At 60.4% G+C, this 19780-nt stretch overlaps 1 protein-coding gene across 1 annotated transcript; it reads left to right on the forward strand.

Annotated features, from left to right (window-relative positions):
* The first annotated feature begins 719 nt into the window (after window positions 1–719).
* On the forward strand, window positions 720–19685 carry TACC1 (transforming acidic coiled-coil containing protein 1). The gene is made up of 14 exons (XM_079328809.1): window positions 720–991; window positions 1444–1556; window positions 6758–7673; window positions 8875–8910; window positions 10870–10927; window positions 11110–11308; window positions 13517–13572; window positions 15450–15572; window positions 15813–15889; window positions 16259–16302; window positions 16403–16563; window positions 16792–16898; window positions 18054–18174; window positions 18590–19685. Exons 1-14 carry the CDS (start codon window positions 816–818, stop codon window positions 18656–18658), a joined length of 2256 nt encoding a protein of 751 aa, XP_079184935.1. The 5' UTR covers window positions 720–815; the 3' UTR covers window positions 18659–19685.
* Window positions 19686–19780: the final 95 nt, after the last annotated feature.

Below are 19780 nucleotides of genomic sequence, written 5' to 3' on the forward strand. Positions count from 1 at the left end.
GGGGAAAAGTTCCTGAGGGAAAGCTCCTGAGGGAGGCCAGCAAGGTTGATTTCTATGGGAACTGCTGGCTGTTATTTTTAAACAACAATAGTTTATTAAATAAATAAACTTGCTGCCGCGGAAGGATATAGCATCAGCCGGGGCTGCTGAGGCCGGTGTTTCCTTGGAAAAGGAAAGGACAGGTGTTTCCCTCCCCTCTGCCCCTGCCCCTGCGTCCGGCTGCTCGGCTCTGGGAAATCCCTTCCCTGGGCAAGGCTCCCCAAGGGGTGAGTGAACATTCCCGGTGGGACCGAGCGTTCCCGGGCGCAGTGAGGGTTCCCGGGAGCTGCCTGCCCCCCGCCCGCCCGGGGTCTCCTCCGGCACGTCCAGAGTGGAAAGAATCTGTGTGCTCTGTGACAGCACAGGTGCAACCAAATCAGTGCGGGACAACCCGGGGGGATCTGGTTTCACTGTCCCCTCTCACCAGGGGGCTCCTGTGGCGGGGGTGATGGCAGGGCGTGGCGAGGGGTGACAGCGATGTGCCCCGGCCCCGCCTTTGGGCAGAAACAGGAGAATTCGGGAGTGCGCGCAGGGAAAGAGCGGCGGCTGTCAGCTCGGGCCGGGAGGGGCGGCGATCCGGGGGTCCCCGCGCCCATCCCCGCGGCCCGGTGCGGGGCTCGGGCCGCCCTCCCGGCGGGCGGTGCCGGGGGCGGGCGCTCCCGCCGGCAGCAGCGGGTGCGGGGGCGGCCCGAGCGGGCGCGATGCGGGCGGCGGGGCCGCGCTGAGCCCGGCGGGGAGCGCAGCGGAGCGGGGCCGAGCCGGGCCGGGCCGGGCCGATGGCGTTCAGCGCCTGGCAGATCCTCTCGCCCGTGCAGTGGGCCCGCTGGACCTGGTCGGCGGTGCGGGGCGGGGGCAGCCCCGAGGAGGGGGGCGGCGGCGCCGGGGCTGCCGAGGAGGAGGATGAGGAGGACGAGCGGGACCCGCCGGCGGGGGGCTCGTCCCTCGGCTTCAGGCAAGTCACCTTCCCCCGCCCGCCCCGCGCCCTGCCGCCCCCCGCTCGCTGCCCGCTCGCTGCCCGCCTGCCTGCCGGGGATCCCGCTCCGCTCCGCCCGGGGCCGCCTGTGCTGCTGAGGATGCTGCGGAGCGCAGGGCCGGGCAGCCCGGCTGGTTCCGCAGCGCCTCCGGAGCCCGCGGGAGATGCTGCGTGTCCTTGGAGCCCGCGCTGTGTGTGCGCTCAGCTCGGGACGAGCCCTGCCGCAGGGCTGGGGGGCACCGGGGGTGCTCACGGTGATGGTCACCTGCTGCCCCGGTCCCGTTTGCTGGCACGGCCCGCGGCACAGGAGCGAGTGGCCGCCGCGGATGTCCACGGCCAGCCCGTGGCCTGGCTGGTGTGGGCGGTGTGGAGCATTTCAGGGGTAGCCTTGAAAGCAGTAATTCCTCACTCTTTCCCCCCCCCCATGGCAGCTCGGACTCCACTGATAATTTTGAGACCCCTGAAGCAGAAACACCAACCTGCTCGCCACTCAAGGAGTTCTGCGAGCCACCAGGACCACCCGAGTCTGAGGCCGGGACCCAAGGTAAAGAGCCAGCGTGCACCTTGTCTTGGTGCTCTGCTGCTTTGGCAGAAAGGCAGGGTGGGGTCAGGGAGTAGAATTCTCTGACTTTGAGTAATGCCTGGCACACTTCTGGTGGTTAATGGCCTGGACAGTTGAAATGCCAGGGCTGGGCTGGGCGCTGCACAAAGGGCTGTGAGGGTTGGTGACCTCCCCGTCCGGCAGGGCAGGGCAGGGTGGGGCAGGGCCAGGCTGCTGGTCAGCCCCCGGTGGTCTGCAGGAGAGCAGGCTCCCGAGGCACGGGCAGTGTGTGGTGGGTCTGGGCACTCCCTGCCCTCTCCTGCCCCTCCCTGTGCCGGCCCTGGTGTGTGTCATGTGCAGTGTTGTGCTTCCCTTGGCTGCTCACAGCAGCTGGGAACTTTTTGCAGGGCTGGTTTCAGAGCACAGGGCTCCATCCAGACCGTGGGTCCTTCTGTGCAGAAGCCCAGGCAGTGCAGACCGTGTCAGTAACAGGAGCTGTGCTTCTCCATCTCCTGTGGTGTTGTTTTGCTGTTGGGGTGGTCTGGGTGCTCATCCCTCCCCGTGGAAAACTCGTGTTAGTTTGCTGTGATGGAGGGAGTGCTCTGTTCATGCTTCCAGCAATCACAGCTCTTGGAATAATCCTTTTAAGAGGTAGTGATAGAGACATCTTTATTTTGGGGATAGTGCCAGGGGAGGGGAGCAGGAAAATGGGATAGGAAAAGGCTTTCCCAGCAGGTAGGAGGTTAATTTCTAACACAGTTTGGGGAAGTGCATTGCTTTGGATTCCAGGGTGTCACTGTTCCCGTGAGTGCCTGTGCCCCTCGTCCTGGGATGAGCAGCTCCTGCTCAGCAGTGAGGGAGTTGCTGCTCCTGCACACAAAGCTCTCAGTGTTCTGCAGACAAGGGCATGATCTCCAGCAAAAGCTGTTTTTCTGTGCTGGCTGGCAGGGAGTGGGATGTTGGAGCTGGCAGAGCCAACCTGCGGTGCCACCACACTTGGCTCCAGCCCTCCCCTGCCCATGTCTCTGGCTGTGTCCTCTCAGTTTGTGTGGAAGGGTGGAGAGGCAGGATTGCCTGCGTGGGGATGGGTTTGCAGGGTGGGTGCAGAGGCACCCTGGGCTGTTACACCTCTGTACCAGTGTAATCCCTGTGTCCAGGCACATCCATGGGTCTGGTGCAGTGGTGGGTTGGATTGCTTGGTACACTGCATTACCTGTGCAGTGTCACAGCTGTGCCAGCTGCAGCAGAGCTGCTGCCCTGCGTGCCTGGGGAAGTGCTGGCTGTGCTGGGGTGTGGGGGCAGTGCCAGAGCTGGGCCTGAGGCAGGCACAGCACCCTGGCCCTGGGGCACAGCGAGCAGCAGGCACTGCCTGCAGGGACTCCCTGCTCTGCAGTTGCAGTCTCATCCTGCCTGGGGAATAAATGGGGTGAGGAATGACAAGCTCTGACTCCAGGGCTCCAGGCACAGAGGTGATGGGTGTGTTAAACCCTGTCCTTGGGGACAAAAACTCAGCCCTGGAGGGGGCTGCTGTGAGGATTTGTGCCCACTCAGGATCACTCAGTTCCCTCTTGCTGTCTGGATGGTGGGACTCATCCTGCCCCATTCTTGCTGGAGTTATCTCCAGCCATCTGTAGGTGTTTTGCATGAGGAAGTGAGCAGAAGCAGCAGAGCTGCAGCCATGGGTGCTGGGAGCAGGCTGATGCAGGACACGTGTTTTCCGGTGCCTCAGCAGCATCGTTAGCTGGGATGCTAATTCTTAACAGAATAGATTTAAAAATAGATCAACGGCTGCTAAACACAGCGGAAAGCCAAAAGAGGAAAAGAGTCGTTGTGTGGGACTGAGCTGGGCAGATATCCTGTGCTGAGACAGAGATGTGTGTGAGTCACAGGAGCCCTGCCCTGAGCTGAGGGGCTGCTCTGCCTGTGCTGGGCACGGGGGCCAGGCAGGGATGGGGATCAGGGATTGGGATCAGGATCAGGGCCAGGCAGGGATCAGAATCAGGCAGGGATCAGGATCGGGATCAGGGCCATGCAGGGATCAGGATTTGGATCGGGATCTGGGCCAGGCAGGGATTAGGATTTGGATCGGGATCAGGGCCAGGTAGGGATCAGGATCAGGCAGGGATCAGGATCAGGCAGGGATCAGGATTTGGATCAGGATCTGTGCCAGGCAGGGATCAGGATCAGGCAGGGATCAGGATTTGGATCAGGATCAGGATCAGGATCAGGATCAGGATCAGGCAGGGATCAGGATTTGGATCAGGATCAGGATCAGGCAGGGATCAGGATCAGGCAGGGGTCAGGATCAGGCAGGGATCAGGATTTGGATCAGGATCTGGGCCGGGCAGGGGTCGGGGTCGGGGTCGGGGTCGGGGTCGGGGTCGGGGTCGGGGTCGGGGTCGCTGCTGCTTCTCCCGGCTCTCCTGGGGGTGGGAGGGGCTCTGAGCCTTTCCTTGCTGCCCTGCCAGGTGCTCCTGGTTGGTTTGAGGGCTGGCACGTTGGAAAGCTGTTTAAGTCGGTGCTTGTGTTTAATTTCAGCCCGAGGAAGACAAGCAAAGCAATTATAATGCAGAGGCACAAAGTGTCTATTACTGTGGTGCCAGACTGTCCTGTCTGTTTTTCTTTAGAAAGTAAAAAATCTCTGTTTTCGCTTTGTAGCATCCCCTGCAGGTGCTCACCTGGATGTGGAGCAGGTTTGCAGCCTGGGTGGGTGTTCCTGAGATCCAGCCCTGTGCTGGGTGTGTGTGTGGGACTGGCAGTGTCCCTTTTCATGCCAGGATAAACTGTCCCCTCCGCAGGGCGCAGTGCCAGAGGTGGAACGGGGGAGCTGGGGGTCACCTTTCAGGATGCTGCAGTGTTTTACCTCACTGCAGGAAGGGCTGGTCTGGGGGCAGAGCTGCCTCTGGCCCGTGGCTACCAGCCTGCCTTCTCCTGGGCTGTCCAGCACAGATCTGGCCCAGGAGGAGGGTGTGAGAGCAGGAGCACTGAGAGGGCTGGGGGACAGCTGCAGGAGGGGAGACAGGCTGGTTTCTCTGGCAGGAGCCGTGCAGAGCAGAGCCAGCACTGCTGCTCACAGTGACTGCCTGGGGCTGCAGGGCTGGGGAGGAGCAGGAGAGCTGCAGGAGAGCTGCAGGAGAGCTGCAGGGAGAGCTGCAGGGCTGGGAGGAGCAGGAGAGCTGCAGGAGAGCTGCAGGAGAGCTGCAGGGAGAGCTGCAGGGAGAGGTGCAGCACTGGGGAGGGCTCCAGGGGGGAGCCAGGGCTGGGTGGCTGCAGGGGTTGGGGCAGAGAGCTCAGCCCTTCCTGTGCACCCCAAGCCCTTCAGGCTGCTGTTTTCTGCATCCTGTACAGTTGTTCCCACAGGAACACACACTCCTGCCACGCTGCATTGGAGGAAGAAGAAATGTAGAGGGGGAGGACGCAGGGGAACCCCCCCTGAGCCTGCAGGAGGGACAGTGCTGCTGCAAAAGGTTTCCAGACCATGGGCGAGCAGCTGAGCAGTGCTTTGCCTGTGCCTCCTGCCTCCCAGTGCATCCCAGTGCATCCCAGTACATCCCAGTGCATTCCAGTGCATCCCAGTGCATCCCAGTGCATCCCAGTGCATCCCAGTGCATCCCAGTGCATCCCAGTCCATCCCAGTGCATCCCAGAACATCCCAGTGCATCCCAGTGCATCCCAGTCCCTTAGCTCTCAGCCTGGCTGGGGGTTGGGCTGTGCTGCAGGAGGGGCTCAGTAGCTGAGCACTCTTGTGCAGAAAATGAGGGAATCACAGAGCTGGGTTCTTCTGATTTTAGTGGGAAAATGATTCTGAGCTGTGGCCACTTCTCCTTTCCTCCCCACCCTGCAGCCAGCACAGCATGGAGAGGTGGTTTGTGTGCAGACTGCTTGTTATTCAAGGAGTAATTACTCATTGCTTGGGTTAGAAAGCAGGATGGGCTCACGTCTGTGAGAACAGCAGCTGCCAAACCTTCCGCTGGGAACACAAAATGCACTTAAACAGTCCTTTTGCCCTGACTTTGAAGTCTGTTCTTCTATTCAGGGCTGTCTCAGGAAGGCTTCAAACAGCTGAGCAACACAGCAAGTGTAATAAAGTTTTCTTTGGGGTCTGTTAAGGAGGTTTTCCTGGTTCCTAATGATGGGGAGGCCTGCCAGGCTCTGCCTCAGACTGTTTCCTGGCTGCACTCCAAGTACTCATCCACTGCATTTGTGTTTACTGATGCATTTTCTGGGGCATCAAGGCAACGTCTACTTGGAGGGAAATTTTTTTTTGCAGTCAGAGGAAGCATTTTTGCAGTCTCAGGGAGGACACAGACCCTCATGATTCATTTTCATGGCTTGTAGCATCCTGGGGATCAATTATGCTAACCACGAGCCATCCACTGAGTCAGGATTGTTGGCTCCACGTCCTGGATTAGTCCTGGGACCAGATATTTGCCTGGTTCCCTTTTCCTCTGCCAGCCTGTGACTCGCTCTGTTACCAGCACACATGAGCTGATTGCAGAGCCTGGTGATGGAAAACCTCTCCTGGCTGCTGGGGAGGGGGTGTGTGGGAGCAGGGGGTTGGTGTCCCCCTGCCAAACGGGGGCTGCTCGAGGGGACTCTGTCACCTCTGGCCCAGGGCAGGGCTGGGGCAGGGACAGGCAGCTCTGGGTGCTCAGTGAGTGCAGCTTTCAGAGTGCCCAGCAGATAAAGGATCTTCTCCATCCCTTGGTTTCAAAGAAAAGATTAAAGAGTAAAAGGATTGAGGGGAAGGGATTGGAGTAATGGTGATTAAGTGGTGGATCAGGATTGTCATTAGAAGATGCTGGCAGCAGTGTGGGGAGCCTGCTGAGGCTGCAGCAGGGTTTCTGCTGGTGTTGGGCACTTCTGCCTGTGCAGGTCCAGCTCTGCAGCCCCAGCACTGGGACACCCCCAGGTCCCTGATTCTGCTCCTGCACTGAGCACCCCTTCCCATTCCCCTTCTCCCTGGGGCCTGCTTGTTCACTTCTTGTGGTGCTGTCTCGTGTGTCCCTGAGCTGTTGTCACTAATCTGAGCTCTGCCCAGAGAGCAGTGACTCCCTGTCCCCTGCCAGCAGGGAAGCTGAGCTGTGGGGCAGCGGATCCCCCATAAAATCCAACCCTGGAGCAGCTGTGAGGAGGGAACACAAATCCCAGTGGCAGGGAGTGCACTGCAGGGCAGGGTTTAACCATCCCCTTTTGTCTTTCAGAGCCAGGTGGCCATGGTGACCTGCTGGTAGGGGAATCCCACGGGGACAGCTCGTCTGGGAAGCCCCCCAGAGATGAGGCTGAGCCAGAGACTGGAGCCCCTAAAGGCAGTTTGGGTGCTAAAGGGGAGCCTGACCCCGAGCACTCAGCCCTGATGCAGCCTCTGGCTGGGCACCCCCCTGTGCAGCCAGCCCCCTGGGAGCTGCCTGTGACAGCAGGGGACACAGGGGACACTGGCACCGGGCTGGTGGGGCCGAGGGCTGCTGCCCTGGCCCAGGAGCAGCTCGGGAAAGGGAAAACGCCTTCGCTGGGGAGAAAAACAGATGAAAACCCAGAGGAGACCCAAGCATCCCACCAGCCTGACCCCGAGCAGCATGACAGGAGTGTGACCCCCACTGTGGCCGAGACCTGCCAGCTGCAGAGCCTTCCCCAACACCTTCCCCATCCCACTGAGCTGGGGGGGGACCCGGCTCTGGAGGCCCCAGGGCAGGTCCCAAAACCTGGAGCTGGTTTTACAGAGGCTGGAGAGAGCGGGGAGGCCAAGCCAGCTTCACCCAGGAGGGGCAGCAGGATCCCAGCCAGCAAGCTGACACCCAGGAGACACAGAGAGTCCCCCAGGAGAGCAGCTGAGGATGGGGAGAGGGGGCCCCCAGAGCCTCGGGGCTCCTCCCAGCCGGGACCCCCCTGCAGTGGCAGCTCAGCAATGCAGAGCTCAGCAGCTGTCCCCAAGGGCTCACACCAGTTTGACCCCGAGAACTTTGTGGATCCATTCAAGCCCACCAAGAGCCTTGACAGCAGCCACGCCGACTCCTGCTCCACGGCAGAGAACAGCCTCAATGAAATCCTCGAGTCTCACACCCTGGAGGGGCAGGAGCAGCTGAAAGACTCCCCCAGGAAGCCCAAGTCACGCCTGATAACGTGAGTGTGCAGGGCCAGGCTGCAGCCCCTGTGTCCTCCCTGCAGGCAGCAGGGCTGCTGCTGTCATGGAGCTGATGGAGGTGGTGGAGCTGATGGAGGTGGTGGAGGTGATGGAGGTGATGATAATGGTGGAGGTGATGATGGTGATGGAGGTGATGGAGGTGATGATGATGGTGGAGGTGATGATGGTGATGGAGGTGATGGAGGTGATGATGATGGTGATGATGATGGTGATGATGGAGGTGATGGAGGTGATGATGTAGGTCATAATGATGGTGATGATGATGATGGTGATGATGGAGGTGATGGAGGTGATGATGATGGTGATGGTGGTGGTGGTGGGAGAGCTCCTGCCTGGTGCCTCCTGAGTGAGCTCCCTGCCCCTCAGGTGCTGCTGGTGCCCCAGCTGTGCCTGCCTGCTGTCCCAGCTGTTGGCAGCTGCCCTGTGCCTGTCAGTGCACTGATGGCAGGGGAGGGATGGCTGTTGTGGGGCACTGCAGTGTGCTGAGTGTCAGGCAGAGCAGGGGGGCTGCCCTGGGACCTGCTTGCAGGATCAGCCCAGCTGCTGGGTCAGGGTGTAGATGTGGAGTCAGAGGAAGCCCAGAGTGGAGCTGATGTGTTTGCTGGGCCTGTGCAGGGATGTGCAGGAGCTGGTGGATGCAGGTGTGGTTGGTCAAATGTAGCTGAGGCATTTGTGAGCTGCCACTGAATTTGTGTTTCGTGTCAGAGAAAGAGAACAGGTTGGACAGTGTCACTCTGCTGTCTGATTCTCCAGTGAGAAAATGAGATAGTGGATTTTTACAGAGAGAAAACCTCACAGGCAAAAATCAAGCTGTGTTGGGTGTTTCTGTCTAGGAAATACTTTACAGAGAGTAAATACACAGTTTTTAAGAGCTGGTGCTGCCATGTGTGGCTGTGGGTGAGCAGTGGGGAGGGGAGGCAGCAGGAATTCTGTGTTTGCTCTCTGGGAGCAGCAGAGATGCTGCCCTGGCACTCAGGGCTGTGTTTGGATCTCACCCCTCTGCTGTGGGCAGCAAAGGCAGGATCAGAGCACCCCCAGTGTGTGTTTGTGCCTTCCCAAAGGCCGAGCTAGGCAGCTCCCTGTGCTTCTCCAGAGCTCACTTAACAGCCAGGTCTTTTCACACACTCTTCTTCTCTCCATCTGTCTGTCTCTCTCCCTGTCCGTGCTTTGATGCATCAGGACTACTGAGCAAGTGAAATTTCTCTGTTTTCTGTTGTAAGTACTCTCTGCTGTATTCTTTTCTTCTCCTATGCTGTTTCTGTCCTCTCTGGGGGTGTGTGCTGCCCCACTCGTCTCCATGGCATGCTGGCTCCTTCTGCCCTTTGACTTGTGCTCTCTGCTCTCTGGTTTGTGTCCTGCAGCCCTTGGCAGGGTCCCCAGGGTGGCCTGGCCTGGTGAGTGCTGGGAGTGAGGAGGAGAGCTGGGCTGGGCTGAACTGGGCTGAACTGGGCTGGGCTGAGCTGAGCTGAGCTGAACTGGGATGGGCTGAACTGGGCTGGGCTGAGCTGGGCTGGGCTGAGCTGGGCTGGGCTGGGCTGAGCTGGGCTGGGCTGAGCTGAGCTGAGCTGAGCTGAGCTGAGCTGAGCTGAGCTGAGCTGAGCTGGGCTGAGCTGGGCTGAACTGGGCTGGGCTGGGCTGAACTGGGCTGAACTGGGCTGGGCTGAACTGGGCTGGGCTGAGCTGAGCTGAGCTGAGCTGGGCTGGGCTGAGCTGAGCTGGGCTGGGCTGAGCTGAGCTGGGCTGAGCTGAACTGGGCTGAACTGGGCTGAGCTGGGCTGAGCTGAGCTGGGCTGAGGTGGTCTGAGCTGGGCTGGTCTGAGCTGAGCTGGGCTGAGCTGAGCTGGGCTGAGCTGAGCTGGAGGTACTGCCTGTGCTTGTGCTCACAGTCAGTGCCTGCAGCATCTTCTGATGGGGGACAATGCTCAGAACCTTCAGCTAATGGGGCAGCAGGTTTTTGTGCAGTCCAGAGCTGTTGTCTTGGTGTTGGGGGGACTCAAACCAGCTGCCAGGTGATGGGCTGGCCCTGGCACAGGAGAGGGTGTGGAAGAGAGGAGGGTGAGGACATGGCAGGCAGGGTGTGAGGGAGCAGAGCAGAGCAGAGCCAGCTCTGTTCTGTGCTGCTCGTGTGGGCTGTGGGATGGCATGGCATGGGATGGGATGGGATGGGATGGGATGGGATGGGATGGGATGGGATGGGATGGGATGGGATGGGATGGGATGGGATGGGATGGGATGGGATGGGGGCTGCAGGGGGCACTGGGTGGGGCAGCCCCACACACCTGGCAGCAGCTCACTGCAGCCCTGCTCCAGCCTTGCCTGTGTCCCTGTGGTGGGGAGAGCCCTGTCTGGGGGCTGGGACCCCTCCCCAGTCCCTCAGTGGCTGTTCAGCTCAGCAAGTGTCTCCTGGGGGTCAGGAGAGCCCTGAGTGTGAGTGTGAGGGGGGAGATGCTGGAGAAAAGCTGGTGCTGCCCCACCCTGTGTGCACTGCCCCTGGGACTGGCTGCTGTCCCTGGTGCCAAGTGTGGGGTGTGGCTGTGCCTGCACTGATGGCCTCTGATGGGTGAGTTCAGGAGCGTGGGATGGAGTTCCAGGGGCAGCCTCCTCACTGAAGGGCAGGGGAGCACCTGCAAGACCTGCTTGGGCCAAGCTTGCCACCCCAGGCCCCTCTGCTTGGGCCAGCCTTTCTGGGCAGAGTTTGTTCAGCACCTTGCCCTGACTCACGGGGGAGATGTGGATGCTGTGCAGTCCCAGACAAAGCTGCAGCTGCAGGGACAGGGCATGGGGCAGCCTGGACGTGGCTCCTGCTGCAGGAGGTCAGCAGGCACTGGCTGGGGCTCAGTGCCCTGTGCAGGGCTCACAGGGAGGAGGGGGATGCTCCTGGCAGCTCCTTGGCACTGCCTCTGTCACCATCCTCCTCTGGGGGCCCTTGCTCTGCCCTCACCTTCCTCAGGAATAAACACTCACAGACAAACCCACCTGTGTGCAGTTGTGTCTTTTGTTTGCCTGTTGCTCTGTTCCTTCCAGAGCTGGCTGTGCCTGGCTGGTCCCTGGTGAGTGGCTCTGGCACGCTGTGGGTGCAGTGCTGCTGCTGGGACTGCCTCCCCTGCTTGGGCTGCACCCTGCATCCCCTGCCCTGCCCTGCCCTCAGCTCAGCTGCTGCTCTCTCTCCTGCAGGAGTGGCTGCAAGGTGAAGCAGCACGAGGCACAGCCCCTGGCCCTGGACAGCACTCAGGTAAGGGGGGCTCATCCCCAGGGCTGGGGGGACTGAGCCTCAGCCTGGCACCTTCCCTGTGGGCATGGGAAGGGAGGGAGGAGGGCTGGTGGAGCAGCACAGTGGGTTTGGAGTGTCCAGCACTCAGCTGTGGCCTGATCCCTGCAGATCTTGCTTAACCTGGTCTTGCTGTGGCCCTGCAGGATGAAGGAGTGTTGATGTCAGAAGTCCCAGCTCTTACCAGTCAGGATGGACGTGCCACTGATGAGGAGAAGTTGGCCTCCACCACCTGCACACAGAAAGCAGCTGGGCTGGAGAAGAAGGCTGAGCCAGAAGATGAGCTGGAGTACTTTGAGTGCTCCAACGTCCCTGTGCCTGCAGGGAAGCACAGGGCAGAGTCAGGTGAGGAAATGCTGGCTGCCCCCAGCTCTGGGAAGGTGCCAGGGAGCCTCTGCAGCCTCCAGCAGGGAGCTGGAGCTGTTGGGGCAGTTCATGGGCACTGGCAGGCTGGGGGCTGCTGCAGGGTCTCATGGAAGCTGCCATTGCTTTCCTGCACCATTTCCACTGTAGCAAACAGTGCTCCAGGCTGTGCTTATTGAGGCTTTGGGTACAGAGCACTCCCCACAGTGCTGCAGTGGGATGTGGCTCAGGCACAGGGTTCCCTCCCCTGGTGCTCCCTGGCTCCAGTGCTCAGTGCTGAGCCCAGAGCAGAGCAATCTCCAGAGCATCCTGGCTGGGCTGCAGGCTCCTGCTCATCCTGCCTGGAGCAGGCTGCCAGGACGTGGTGTCCAGCACAGGCTGTGGTTGATGGAGATCTCAGCAATGCCTGCAGCGATCCCAGTTATTGCTCCTGGTGGAGTTCTGCTGTCAGTTTCCCACGTAATTAGCCTCTCTGACCAAGCCATTACAAAATAATTAAAAGCCAGGCAACATGACATTTAATCAATAGCCAAGTGCTAGGTGCAAGCAGGAGGGATCACCACGGGGGGGTTGCAGCCCTCCCCTCTGCAGGGACCCATTAATCATTTCTCCTGATGGCTGTGCTGGGCTGCCAGCTCCAGGGAGAAAGGTCCTTTGTCCTCAGGGGAGGAGAATCCCAGCCAAGGGAGAGGCTGGCAGGGTTTATTTCTAGTGCTGGTCTCAGAGGCCAGGCAGGTGTGTGGGCTCTGTGCTCTGCAGTTTTGGGGGGGAGCTGAGGGTACAGCTGCAGGCACTGGGCTAAATGGGGAATCTGCAGTCCCCAGTGTTGCAGTGCCTCCTCTTCCCCAAGCTGAGCTCTCTGAATGCCCTGTTCTCTGCCTGCTTAGCTCATGAATCATGTCTGCAGTTGTGTGAGTGCAGCCCAGAAATCCCCCCTGCTGCTGTGTGAGGCAGCAGAGTCCCCCCCAGCCCAGGGTGTCCCCCAGCTCAGGGTGTGTCCCAGAGCTCAGGGTGTCCCCAGCTCAGGGTGTCCCTCCCACAGCACAGGGTGTGTCCCACAGCACAGGGTGTGTCCCACAGCCCAGGGTGTGTCCCACAGCCCAGGGTGTCCCCAGCTCAGGGTGTGTCCCACAGCTCAGGGTGTGTCCCACAGCTCAGGGTGTGTCCCACAGCACAGGGTGTCCCCCACAGCTCAGGGTGTGTCCCACAGCCCAGGGTGTGTCCCACAGCCCAGGGTGTCCCCAGCTCAGGGTGTGTCCCACAGCCCAGGGTGTCCCCAGCTCAGGGTGTGTCCCACAGCTCAGGGTGTGTCCCACAGCTCAGGGTGTGTCCCACAGCCCAGGGTGTCCCCAGCTCAGGGTGTGTCCCACAGCTCAGGGTGTGTCCCACAGCTCAGGGTGTGTCCCACAGCCCAGGGTGTCCCCAGCTCAGGGTGTGTCCCACAGCTCAGGGTGTGTCCCACAGCTCAGGGTGTGTCCCACAGCCCAGGGTGTCCCACAGCTCAGGGTGTGTCCCACAGCTCAGGGTGTGTCCCACAGCCCAGGGTGTCCCCAGCTCAGGGTGTCCCTCCCACAGCTCAGGGTGTGTCCCACAGCTCAGGGTGTGTCCCACAGCCCAGGGTGTCCCCCAGCTCAGGGTGTGTCCCAGCTCAGGGTGTCCCTCCCACAGCTGAGGGTGTGTCCCCCAGCTCAGGGTGTGTCCCAGCTCAGGGTGTCCCACTCCTGGCAGACTGGGCAGGTGGTTTTTGTCCCCTCTCTGCTGTTCAGAGCACAGGGGACATGTGGCAGGTCCTTTGCAGGCTGCTGGCACGGGCTGCTGTTGCTCAGGGTGGTGTGAGCGCTGCTCTGTCCCTGCACCCTGCAGAACACCCTGGGCACCTCCCTGCGGGTGGCAGCCCTGGGGACACGGGCACAGGCTGGGCTGCCAGCAGAGGGGAGTGTTGGCTGTACTGGAGGCTGGCAGGGGCACACTGTGGCACCTGGGGACAGGGGGAATGGTGCCCTCGGCACTGCTGGGTCCTGGAGAGCTTTTCCAGCAAAATGACTCCATGCAAGGGCAAGAGCTGGGGGCAGAGACGCCTTGGGAGGGGGAGCTCAGGGGGTGAGAGGCTCAGAGGTACCTTCCTGTGTCCCAGAAAATCTGCACCTGCTGTTTCCAAACCAATAACAGGTTGTGTCTCATTGTCTTCAGGTTTTGAAAAGGAGATCTGCAAGCAGATGGAAAAGGGAGGGCCTGGCATCTTCCCTGTGAGTGCCTCTCGCTTTCTCCTCTCTGAAATGAGTTTCTTGGGGAGGTAAAATTCTTGACAAGCCCACGCAGGGACTTGATAAAAATAGCAGAGATTTCCCAGCAGGCCTGGAGGAGGCTGGCAGAGGCTGATCCTCCTGGGTGGGCTGTGGGGAGGGAGGGGGGGACAATGGGGACAGAGCAGGAGCAGGGCAGAGCCAGGGCTGCTCTGGAGAGGGAGAGGGGACTGGGGAGGGGACATGGGGAGGGGACTGGGGAGGGGACTGGGCAGGGGACATGGGGAGGGGACATGGGGAGGGGATCCTGGGCAGGGGACATGGGGAGGGGACTGGGGAGGGGACATGGGGAGGGGATCCTGAGGAGGGGATCTGGGCAGGGGACATGGGGAGGGGATCCTGAGGAGGGGATCTGGGCAGGGGACAAGCTGCTGGGCACGGGCTGTGTCTCAGGTGGAGAGCCCAGGGCTGGCTCTGGTGGCCCAGTGCCTCCCACAAGGGATCCTGCACCCTGCTCTCAGGCAGGAGCTGACAGCAGAATTACAGGAGGAGTAAAACAGCCCTGGCTCTGCAGCCACACTGACCCTGGCACCCCAGCAGCAGCAGCCTGTGCTGGGGCACCCCTGGCTTGCCCCCAAGACCTCTCTGCTGTGGGGACACCCCGTGCCAGCTTAGCAGCCCCTGGCCAAAGCTGCTTGAGTTGACAAGCAGATGACAATGGGATTAACAGCATCAGCAAAAGCAACTTCTCTGAGGGATTTAACAGTGCTGAGCCCCACAAGGACGTGGGGCAAAGTGAACCTTCAGTTTGTGCCCAGGCACCCCTGGGCAGGCTCTGGTCCTGCAGGCTGGTGTCCCCCCAAGGGTACCTGCAGTGCTCAGGTGTGCCCCTGCTTTTGGAGATACTGTGGGGGGCTCCTGCCAAGCCACAGCAGTGTGGGGGTGCCCCCCAAACCTGCCCTGGGGGTGGCTCCACCTGGGCCATGGCCGTGAGAGCCACGAGGGGCTCGGGGAGCTGGACCTGAGCAGCAGCTGGAGCTCTGGGGAGGAGGGGAGGGAGAGGAGAAGTGCTGCAGTGCTCTCAGTTCCACAGCAAGGGGAGCAGGCTGCCTCCTTCCTGCCAGCACTTCTCTGTTTCTGGGCTGGCAGCCCTTCTCAGGGAGATGCTGCCTGGCTGTCGCTTGTCTGGGCTGTGGAAGGAGGAACAGGCAGAGCAGCACCTGCACCCTGGGGCTGAGCCCTGCCCCAGGCTGTGTCTGCTGCTCAGGAGCTGGGATTTGGGACAGGAGAAGTGAACAGTGGGGGCACAGCCAGCCCAGTCCTTGCAGACACCAAAATGGCAGCAGGGTCTCTATCTCAGAGCTCCTCTGGGCCCCTGGAGCTCCAGGGGTGAGTGGGGCTGTCCCTTGGACCTCTGCTCTGCAGAGGGGTGAAGTTTGCTTCCCCCACAGCTTCCTTGGGCTGTTGGGTGACCAGCAGGGCCCAGGAAATGTCCCTGCAGCTGCCAGCAGCAATCTGAGCACGTCAGCTGCAGTGCTGGAGACAGCCCAGAGCCTGCAGACCACCCCACCTGTGGCTCAGAGCACAGACCCTCTGGGCTGGGGGTATTTTTAAACCTGCCATGGGATAAGGGAAGTTGGATGTGAGCCTGTCTCCCCTTTGGGATATTTGGGATGTCCCTGGGGCAGCCCCTGCTCCTGGCTCCTGGCAAGGGAAGGCACTGAAACCTCACACAGGCTCTGCCAGGTGTCAGGTGCAGGCTCTGGGCTCTGGGTGTGCAGAAAGGGAAATCCAGATGCTGACAAAATAGGGAAGAGCACTCCAGACAGGGGAGGTGGGTGAAAAGAAACAACATCCCAAAAGCTGGGTGATTCCCCCAGGACAAGCCCGGGCTGGGATCCCTGGACAAGTGTCCCAGTGTGAGCAGGAGTGAGAGTCCCCTGGCTGGAATCTGCCTCAGTGAGCCTGAGAAGGCAGCAGTGCTCACCCTCATCAGAGAGGAGGTAACAGCCCTGTCCTGTCCCTGTCCCTGTCTGTCCCTGTCTGTCCCTGTCTATCCCTGTCCCTGCTCATTGGAGAGCGGTAACAGCCCTGTCCCTGTCTGTCCCTGTCCCTGGGGCTGGACCTCACCCCAGCAGCTCTGCTCTGCCTGGGAGGGGGGATCTGATCCCCTGTGTGGGACAGAGAGGGGAGACCCCTCAGAGCACACCCCAAGGGTCCCTTGTGTGTCTGCTACAACCCAGATAATCACCAAGGAGATGGAGGCCAAGGAGTGGAAGAGGAAATACGAGGAGAGCCGTCAGGAAGTGCTGGAGATGAGGTGGGGGCTGAGCCCTGGCAGTGTGGGCAGGGGAGGCTGGGCAGGGTCTGAGGGGTGACCTGGGGGGTCTTGGCAGAGATGTTCTCTCAGTGCTGCTGCTGTGTCAAGCCTTCCTTTGCTGCAGAAATGAAATCCCACGAGCTGTGCCAGCCCCAGTGGCCCCTGGAGCAGCACTGCTGGGTGGTGCAGCCCCAACATCTGGGCTGCAGCCCCAACATCTGGGCCCCGTGACTCTGCTCCTGTGGGGCTGTAGTGGTCACAGGGCTTGGCCCATCAGGGGCCAGTGGGGCAGATTGCTGCCAGCACAGCTGGAGGTGCATGTCCCCAAAATCAGTGGCCTCTCACCTGTTTTTTCTCTCTTCCTTCTAGGAAAATCGTGGCTGAATATGAAAAGACCATTGCCCAGATGATAGGTAAGGTGCTGTCACCTGGCCAGGTGTGCAGGGCAGGGTGCAGCTGCCACAGCTGTCCCCACTCAGTCACCCTGTCCCTGCTGTTTGTTCTCCACCCCAGAGGATGAGCAGAGGACAAACATGACATCTCAGAAGAACCTGCAGCAGCTCACGATGGAAAAGGACCAGGCTCTGGCAGACCTGAACTCGGTGGAGAGGTCCCTGTCAGATCTGTTCAGGAGATATGAAAACCTGAAGGGCGTCCTGGAAGGATTTAAGAAGGTCCTTACCCTGGTTTTCCCTGTCTCCCTGCAGCTCTGCTCCCTGGACTCAGGGTTCCTGTGCAGTCACACTCCAGCTGCTGAGCTGGATAAGGGGGCTCCAGCATAAAGCAGAAGTTGTTTTTTTTAAAACCCTTTTTTTGTTACACTCAGAACAGTATCTATCATGCTGTCAGAGCAATGTCTTTGTGCCCAGTCCCAATGCAGATGGATGTGCTTTCTTTCCCAGAATGAAGAAGCTCTGAAGAAATGTGCTCAAGATTATCTAACCCGTGTCAAGCAGGAAGAGCAGCGGTATCAGGCCCTGAAAGTCCATGCAGAAGAAAAATTAGACAAGTAAGGACATGCATGAGATTGCTGGGTGCTTCCAGACCTTGTAGGGAAGCAGCTTCATTTGCTTTCCAGAGGCTGGAAGGCAGGAGCTGAATGATGTGAAAAGCTGCATTTTACAGCCTCGGGCTCCAGTGCCTCTAGCAAGGCAGAGCAAATCCCTGAATGCATTCTGTGATCTCTGCTTATTTTTTTTTTAATGGAGAATCGAGATTCAGGGTCTATTTATGGTCACTTACCTAGTTCCCATCTTTTGGAGTGCTGGTGTACATGAAGGGCCGTGCAGCCCTGGGGCTGAGCTGGGGAGCAGCAGCTCATCAGCACATGGAGCCCGAGTGCAGCGGGTGGTGAACGGGTTCAGCTTGGCCCTGAAAGGGCAGAGCTGTGTGCAGGGCTGGGAGGAGCTGAATTCACCCAGTTTCACCCCATTGCCACAGGAGCAAACCCCTCTGTTGTACCCAGGCCAGCAGGGTCGGGCTCTGCACGGTCTCAGGCTGTGCCTGCATGGCTCAGCCTGTTCTCTACCCTCACTGCATGGCTCAGGCTGTTCCCTGCATGGCTCAGGCTGTACCTGCCCTTGCTGCATGGCTCAGGCTGTACCTGCATGGCTCAGGCTGTTCCCTGCCCTCACTGCATGGCTCAGGCTGTACCTGCATGGCTCAGGCTGTTCCCTGCATGGCTCAGGCTGTTCCCTGCCCTCGCTACATGGCTCAGGCTGTACCTGCATGGCTCAGGCTGTTCCCTGCATGGCTCAGGCTGTTCCCTGCCCTCACTGCATGGCTCAGGCTGTTCCCTGCCCTTGCTGCATGGCTCAGGCTGTTCCCTGCCCTCGCTACATGGCTCAGGCTGTACCTGCATGGCTCAGGCTGTTCCCTGCCCTCACTGCGTGCTCCGGTGCCGTGCCCGTGCCGTGCCCCGGTGCCGTGCCCCGGTGCCGTGCTCCGGTGCCGTGCCCCGGTGCCGTGCCGGTGCCGTGCCCGTGCCGTGCCCCGGTGCCGTGCTCCGGTGCCGTGCCCCGGTGCCGTGCCCGTGCCGTGCCCCGATGCCGTGCCCCGATGCCGTGCCCCGATGCCGTGCCCCGGTGCCGTGTCCCAATGCCGTGCCCCGGTGCCGTGCCCGTGCCTGCCCCGTGCCTGACCCGGTCTGCCCCGTTGTCCCCAGGGCTAACGAGGAGATCGCGCAGGTGCGGGCGCGGGCGCGGGCGGAGGGCGCGGCGCTGCAGGCGGGGCTGCGCCGGGAGCAGATGAAGGTGGAGTCCCTGGAGAGGAGCCTGCAGCAGAAGGTACCGCACCCGCCCCCTGCCCCTGCCAGCAGCTCTGCTGCTGCCCTAGCGCCCTGCTGCAGATTGTTGGTGCAGAGGTGTTTTGTGGGTTTGGTTTTGGGGGTATTTTTTTGTTTGGTTGGGGTTTTTTTGTGTTTTCAGGGGTTGGTTTGGATTTTTTTTGGGCACAAAGGGCATTGCTGGCTTCCCTGAGCCTGTTTGCAGAGATGGGGGCTGGGCTGCTGCAGATCCCTGCGGCTCTGATGGGATCAGCAGGGTGGGCTCAGGGCTGCTCACAGTGCCTGGGTGCCTGGAGGAGATGTGCCAGGGCCAGGTGGAGGTGCTGGCTGCCCTGTCCCACCTGTGCTTGATGGAAAATGGACTGTTATCCCCCCTGTGCCACCACAGGGGACCCCAAGATCTGCTTTTCTTCCAGAACCAGGAGATTGAGGAGCTGACCAAGATCTGCGACGAGCTGATAGCGAAACTGGGAAAGTCAGGCTGAGCCTCAGCCCCCCTCGCCCTGCACTCTGCACTTGGCTGCTTTCCTCGTGACCTTGAGCACCTTGCCTTACCCTGGAGTCCCTGCAGAAAGCTCTCGTGTCCAGCTTGGCTGCTGGACCTGTGGCTCCTGAGCAGAACCACTCCCCTCCCTGCCCTGCCTGCCTGCCACACCCTGGGGCTGGGATCCCTGCATCCCTGGGGATGCTGTGCTCAGCCTGGCCTGTCCCAGGGCCTGCCACACTGTCCCTCTGCGCCCGTGGCCCCTCTCAGGTGGGAGGTGACACGCTGGGCTCTGTCCCCTTGCTCGTGCTGTGTCCCCACCTCGCTCTCTGTCACTCTGTGCTCAGCAGAGCAGCTCCAGCCCCGTGTGGGCCCTGCCCTGGCAGCTGGCTGGTGGCAGGGGGCCCTGCTGGCCCTTGCTCTGGGGAAGGGGAGCTGGCTCTGGGCGGTCTCTGGTTGGTGGGTGAAGCACAGCACAGCATCTCCCTGTCCCTGGCTGTGCCAGCTTCAGGGGAAGGGAGCTGACAGCTCTGCATTGCTGCACTTTATGAGCATTCATGGGCACTTGGGCTCTCTGCTCTCTGCTTCCATCAGGCAGGACGTGTCCCCAGGGCACTGACACGGTCACAGCAGCTCTGGGTGACCTGCTGGGGCACGTGCAAAGCCAGGGCTGCTGCTCTTCACTCCCTGTGCCATGCTGAGATCAGGGCCCCTCATCAGAGGCTGCAGGAGGAAGGAAATGAACCCTGAGCTGCCTCGTGGGTTCTGCAGTAGCTGCAGCAGTGAAGGATTCTCTGCCTTGATAGGTGTAAAAAAGGGAAATTTTTGCAGTTTGGATTGTTCCTGCCCAGCCTGTTGAACACTTTCACAAACCTTTTTGCTGCTACCTTTTTGTAACAGAATTGAGCTCTTTTCCTTCTATTTTCTAATTCCCTGTGTTGAGCATGCAGAGCAAACACCTGTTTAAGCCAGAGCCATACACTTGATTATATTTTATTAGTTAAATAATATATAGAGAGTTTATTCTACACTTCAGCAAAGGTGTCAGGAGCCTGCCCCTGTCAGCACACAGCTGCCCAAGCTGTTCTCCACTCCCCAGGTTATCCCAGTGGTGGACTGGTCA

This window comes from Erithacus rubecula (genome assembly GCF_903797595.1).
Source record: "Erithacus rubecula genome assembly, chromosome: 29".
NCBI lineage: Eukaryota > Metazoa > Chordata > Aves > Passeriformes > Muscicapidae > Erithacus > Erithacus rubecula.